The sequence below is a fragment of the Galeopterus variegatus genome, unplaced genomic scaffold (genome assembly GCF_000696425.1).
Source record: "Galeopterus variegatus unplaced genomic scaffold, G_variegatus-3.0.2 Scaffold1260, whole genome shotgun sequence".
Lineage (NCBI taxonomy): Eukaryota > Metazoa > Chordata > Mammalia > Dermoptera > Cynocephalidae > Galeopterus > Galeopterus variegatus.
This window is the reverse complement of record NW_007727371.1, coordinates 27,138-33,940: the sequence shown is the minus strand read 5'-3', so window position 1 is coordinate 33,940 and position 6,803 is coordinate 27,138. Positions and strand designations below refer to the sequence as shown.

Sequence of the window (6,803 nt, the reverse complement as noted above, 5' to 3'; positions counted from 1 at the left end):
AGATTTGAGTGACAGAATTGGGAATGTATTCAGACTGAGTTGAAGACAAAAGAGATGGCTGATACTTAGGGTGTAAAGGCACAGGAAAGCATTACCTCATCTTCAAATATTCCAAAAAATAATAAATAGATAAAACAAAGTAGATGGTACATCCAGACAATGGAATATTACTCAGCACTGAAAAGAAATAAGCTAGCATATCACGAAAAGACAAGGAGGAACATTCGATGCATATTATTAAGGAGAAAGAAGCCAATCTGAAAAGGCTACATACTATATGATTCCAACTAGATGACGTTCTAGAAAGGCAAAACTATGGAGAAAGTAAAAAGATCAGTGGTTGCCAAGGATTGGGGGCAGGGAGGGAAGAATAGGCAGGGCACAGAAGACTTGCTGGGCAGTGAAATTACTCTGTACAATTCTGTAATGGTGGATACACATCATCATACATTTGTCAAACCCCCCAGAATGCACAACACCAAGAGTGAACCCTAATGGAAACTATGAACTTCAGGTGATAATGATGTGTCAATGTGTGCTCATTAACTGTAATGAATATACCACTCTGGCGTCTGTGCATGTGTGGGGGCAGGAAGTATATGGAAATTCACTGTATTTTCTGCTCAATTTTGCTGTGAACTTAAAATTGCTCTAAAAAATAAAGCCTATTTAAAACAAAGCAGAGTAGGGCCGACCCCGTGGCGCACTCAGGAGAGTGTGGTGCTGGGAGTGCAGCAGCGCTCCCGCCGCGGGTTCGGATCCTATATGGGGATGGCCGGTGTGCTCACTGGCTGAGCGTGGTGCGGCTGGTCACAAAAAGAAAGACAAAAAAAAAAAAGCAGAGTATATCTGAAGGCAAAGGGGAAGGCCCTTTTAGGTCAACAGTCTTCACTGGAGAAAGAGAATACAACCAGCTGAGTCAGCATGCATATCAGTGTGCCCAGAATATCGATTTTGAATGTAATTCTACATCCTTCATCCAAGACTCATATAAGGCACTTTCTTTTTCATACCCAAAGGCCTTTGAATTGATTACATTAACTCCAGACTTGTGACTTAAAGACTGAAGGAAATAGCTTATTTTCTCATTTCTTGAATGCATTTAAAGAACACCAAATGTTAGGGCCAGCCCATGGCTCACTTGGGAGAGTGTGGTGCTGACAACACCAAGTCAAGGGTTAAGATCCCCTTACTGGTCATCTTTTTAAAAAAATTTAAAAATAAAAATAATAATAAAATAAAGAACACCAAATGTTAATAAAACTCTTAACGAGTTCTACTCAGAGTAGCAAAGAAAACTAGTCTAAAGCTTTATTGTTTGGGAACCAAGTAAAACCAAAGTTTACAGCCTTCAAATTCACAGTATTTTAGATAAATACGCAGGACAGTTAAAGGCGCTCAGCTGAATCTAATAGGTTTTTTTCACCCAAGAGGAGAAACAGAGAAGTCGTGGCAAAATGACTGCTAACTGGGCACTTCTGAAAGTCAGCTGCAGATGAGTGCTCTAACAGCTCTCATGACAGATGTAGAAAGTAAAGGGTAATCTCTCACCATCATTCTAAAGTCAACTGGACTCTTCCTGGGTTTTGGGTAGTATGGCAAAGTTATACTACCAAAGAATGTTTGAAGAGAAAGATTAAAACAAGCCTATGAGCACAATGTAAGTTCAACATTTTCTAAAGCAAATTCCTCTCTTGTAGACAAGGACTAGTTAGAATAATCTATCAAAATAAATCGGCAAATGCTAAGGAAAGCAAATAAAATAACAGACAGTATATCAGAAATTATTTTTTTTTTAAATAAGAAAACCAGTTTACACAGTGAAATGCTGTGTTAAGGAAGTTAAAGATTTGTAAAAACACATTATCAATATTTAATTCAAATTCAAGAACAAAATGATCAAGTAAACATTTTCAAAGCATCTGGGAATGGGTATCTTTGCTTCAGGTTCTTCACGTACCCTCTCTTTTAAAAGCTCTTTAATTCCCAATGCACACAAGAAGACAGTTTGTTATCCAAATCAGACAAAACCTTCCTTATGGTTTAAGTAGCACCAGAACTTTTTTGTCTAAGCCAACAGAGGCAGAGAATGACTTCAGTTATAGAAAAGTAGACTACAAGTATGTCAGAGAATTAAGTTTTAGATCATTGTGACACTGAAATTCTTCCAAGGATTAATCTTTTATTAATTGACCCAGCCCATTAAAGTATATTTCTAACCTTAGTTTTGAATTGTCTTATTAATCGCTTCTTGGCCTTTATAGCAAAGATCAAGTGAACTGTCTTCCTAGATAAGATGCTACATTTATTAATAATATTGGTATAATACTAATTTCTTAAAAAGTTGATTTCTTTATGTAATTCACATGCCAGATAAAATACTTCTTCAAAGAAATTACTTAAAACAGGTTAATGAAATACCACAATGACTAACAAGATGGTAATCTTTTATAGTAGAAATTAAATCATGTTTTCCAAGATAGACCTTTACTTTCCTTGCACTGATTTATGTTAACATAAAATCCTACAAAGAGTTTAATACATAACTGCGTCATTCCATAAAAGGATTTGAGGTAGCAAGAGAAACTAACTAGAGTTTAACTATGACTTAAAGGTAATTACTATAGTCAATATTTAATGGCAGAGTAAGTGCTACAACTTTTATGACACACCAGACCATACTGGTATTAAAAAAAGTCAAGGAAAGAAAAGAAAGAGGCAATGACTCATTGATTAGTCTTGGGCTCCATAGTTAACTAACTTACCTATATCTCTTTAAACTCCTCTCTCATCCAATCCACATTTTACGTGAAGCTTTGACAGAGTAATTTATTCCTCCCTTATTAAGCTATCTAACATGTGCAGAGGTAAAAAAAGAAAACTCTGAAGTTGTTATGATACAAACCTGTATTTTTTCTCCAAAATTTCACAAGCTAATTTTAATTATTCTTCCAGTTAACCAAGTTTAGATGACAATAAATACAATGAGACATTATCACAATTGCTACAAATCCCAGATCAAACTAAAATTTTAGCCAGCCCCAACCCACCATCTTATGCCACCCCAGCCAAACAACACTCTCAGGGCACTCTCTGCAGTCTAAACCAAGACATCTCATACTTTAGCACCTGGGATGGCCTTGCCAGGATTCGAACCTGGATCATCTGTATGGTCAGACAGAGGCTTCCACTGAGCACAAGACCAGCTTCGGGTGCAGAGCCCTTCCTCACAAGTAAAATTCTAAAACACCAGACATCTTCAGAGAACCCAGTGTTACTGGGTTTTACAGGATACTAAAAACAGGTTTTACTAAGAGACAGGTTTTACTAGATACCAAAACAGAGAACTTGGGGAAAAAATAAGATCAAGTGAAATGTTTTACAGCTAAAAGATACTTCCACAGATATCATCGTTTGAAACAGGTTTTACTAAGAGACAGGTTTTACTAGATACCAAAACAGAGAACTTGGGAAAAAAATAAGATCAAGTGAAATGTTTTACAGCTAAAAGATACTTCCACAGATATCATCGTTTTTGATCGTAATCGTCTCACAAGATAGGCAAGTAAAGACTGCCCTAAGCTTTCACAGATAAAGTTCCTACAGAGGTGTTAGAGCCAGGACCCTTTTCACAGGACTGGACTGCTCAAAATTATAAGGAAAACCAGGGGTTTTTCAAGAACTTTACCTTGGCATTTTTCTGGATTGGACAAAGCTTTGGACTTTTTTTGAGGCAAATTTACTCGAGGATCCCCAACTGTGAGTCCCAGAATAGTACCTGCCGGAATTTCTGCTGGTGACGTTATTCCTTTAACAGCAACAAAAAAACAAAAACAAAAAAAACTTACAGAAAGTTGTTCATAATATATACATATTTGCTGGTATTTTCAAATCTTTCAGATTTTCTAATGAAACTTTCTTCTTAGGCTATTTAAAAACATATATTCCTTTTTTTCGCACTGATACTTTTAAAGAAGCAATTAACATTCAAAGAATGAAGTTTCTTGCAAAAATATTAAACTAATATCAAAAGGTTATTTTACAACATGAACACGCATGCTTCTATCAGTGATCACTATAGCAGCTTTGAGCAGAAGAGCAATCCTGTGCAGGTAAGCTTAGATTCTAGGTCAGTACCTGGCATATGCATTTATCTGTAATATTAGAATGCCAGTCATTTCGAATACGAACATCTCATTTGTTTGTGGTTTCATAACCAAACATGAATGCAGTGTTCATTCACTGACTTTAGGTACCCTCTTACTTGCTTCTCTTGATGTATCGTAACAAACAGCAGCAAGTTAAAAACCAACATTACATGTCCGAGGCCCAACTGCAACACACTTTTAAGCCATTTCCCGCCCCTCATCCCCTCCCCAATACAACCCTGCATTCCCTCTGTATACCTCCCAACAATTCAAAAACAGCTTCCTGTCTGCGATGAAGGGAAATGCTACCAGGATTCTCACAGGTTTCAATCCACCAACGGTGAGGTGTCTTTTCTGCGTCCTCTCCCCCCTAAAAAATAACAACTCCTATTCATGAGACAGATAATAAATCAGACTTAGTAATTTTGTTATGGTTGTGCTATCAGCCCCCACCTTTTATTTCTGTGTGTGAGAATAGTGTTTTTTGGAGTAGACAGGGAAGTTGCCACTCTATTTCACAGAGTAACTAATACTGGACTAACTACTCTCCTAATCAGAGGCAAAAACACAGTGTTACACTTCTCTCAAGATTTCACACATTAGAGAAAACATCCACGGTTTTCAGAGAGACTCCCTAACTCAGCCACCTCACGCTCGTAGCCTCCCTCGAGCACAGTACCTACAAGACAGGCTGTGTTCCTCGCCCACTACTGCCAACTTCATCACCTCCCATTTAAGCAACAGAACGTTCCTCACCCACCAAAAGAAAACCAAACCAGTACCTTTTGAAGAAATCTTCAGATAAAGAATTTATCACTGCTACAGTATTCCTGGGAACGTCTAATAAGATGTACACATTTTCTTCACATATTTTTTCCTGACTGAACTAGGAATTGAGCAAGGTTTCAAAAAGTACTCCGAGTATCATGTGCGTGCCAAGAAGGGAGTCCACTGCCATGACTCACACTGAAGTCCACTGAAGCGGGAAGGGAAGAAGCGACTTGTAACACAGGCACCATTTACCTCACAGAAATTCAGGTAGCACAGCTTAGTGGTTTAGAGTAAGGTCTGGAAATAAACTTCCTAGGTTTAAATCTTTGCTCCAGAGCTTATTGGCTACCGTACAACACCTTCTCTGTGCCAGGCATTATGCTAAGCACTGGGGACAGAGTAAAGAACAGGACAACCTGTCCTTGCCATCATGAAGCTCACAGTCTAACAAGAGACATGGACATTACATAAATATACAAACAAATCTATACATGTAAATTGAGGAAGTATGCCAGGTGCTCTGAAAATTACAGGAGGAATAAAATTCAAATTAGGGGATCAAGAAAGGATTCTAGAGGAAAGAAACATAGACTGAAATGATACAGATAGAATGATATAGATTGAAACTGGAAGAATGAGGAAGGTTTAGCCAAGCAAAGAGTGATGGAGGCAGAATGTTCATCAGGTGGGAAAAAAAAACAGGTGCAAAGGCTCTGAAGGAGATGAGACTCACACATTCTAGAACCTGATGAGCCAGTGTAGCTAAAGTGCAAAAGGTGAGGAGAGATGAGGCAACGAAGGCATGAGATGACACAGGTCCCATCGAGGGCTCTGGGTTTTATCTTAAATACGATGAGAAGCTATTCAAAAACTTTTAATCAGGAAGCAACGAGATGTGAATAAATTGTTAAAAGACCACTCTGCTTCCTGTGTGAAGAGTGGACTGAAAAGGGAACACTGGAGGAAAGCTAAGAAGCTGCCCCAGTGTTCCAGGTAAGAGACACTGTGGTTGAGACCAGAGTGGAGGCAACGAAGATGGACAGTAGCTTTTGTTTTTTACAGCATCTTTCCTCTAAAAGCTCAGAATCTGTTCAGCTCTATCGACATATTTGACCACGTTAAATCTGTGGGAGGCAAAGACACTGAAAAGTTAACTACACTAAGAAAGGAAAACAGGATCTGATCCCAGAGGCCGGATTCCTAATCTACGTTCTAGACCCGCACTGTCCAACACAGTAGCCACTAGCCACACAGAGTTATTCAAATTTAATTTTTAGTTAGTTAAAATCAAATAAAGGTACAAACACTGAAAAGTTAACTACACTAAGAAAGGAAAACAGGATCTGATCCCAGAGGCCGGATTCCTAATCTACGTTCTAGACCCGCACTGTCCAACTAGCCACACAGAGTTATTCAAATTTAATTTTTAGTTAGTTAAAATCAAATAAAGGTACAAAATCAGTTTCTCGGTCACTCCAGCCCCAATTCAAGAGCCTCATGTGGCTTGTGGCTACCCTACCGCATAGCAAAAAGGAACATCATCCTCACAGAAAGTCTGTCGAAAGTGCTGAACTAGACATATTGTTCTTAACCTTTTTAGGGATCATAGACCCTAAAACTAGCCCCGGAAATGATGCACCCCACAAGTACAAACACTAAAAAACTGGAAGACAATTTCAGGAGCTTTGGGGACTCCCCATAACCCACCTATGGAGCAGAGGTTGAGTCCCTTCTACAAGACTCACAGCTGCAAAGGCAGTCTGTATTTAAATAAGAACTTACGGGCCGGCCCGTGGCTCACTCGGGAGAGGGTGGTGCCGATCACACCAAGGCCACGGGTTCGGATCCCTATATAGGGATGGCCGGTTTGCTCACTGGCTGAGC

General features: G+C 38.9%; 1 protein-coding gene across 1 annotated transcript in view; it reads right to left on the bottom strand.

The window, feature by feature from the left end:
* Nucleotides 1-6,803, bottom strand: part of LOC103593027 (ribonucleases P/MRP protein subunit POP1) — a 41,699-nt gene that overhangs the window by 16,968 nt on the left and 17,928 nt on the right. Inside the window, exons 10-11 of the mRNA XM_008575937.1 lie at nt 4,407-4,518; nt 3,689-3,808 (exon numbers count right to left, since the gene is read on the bottom strand). Coding sequence (XP_008574159.1) covers nt 3,689-3,808; nt 4,407-4,518 — 232 coding nt within the window. The remainder of the gene's footprint in view (nt 1-3,688; nt 3,809-4,406; nt 4,519-6,803) is intronic.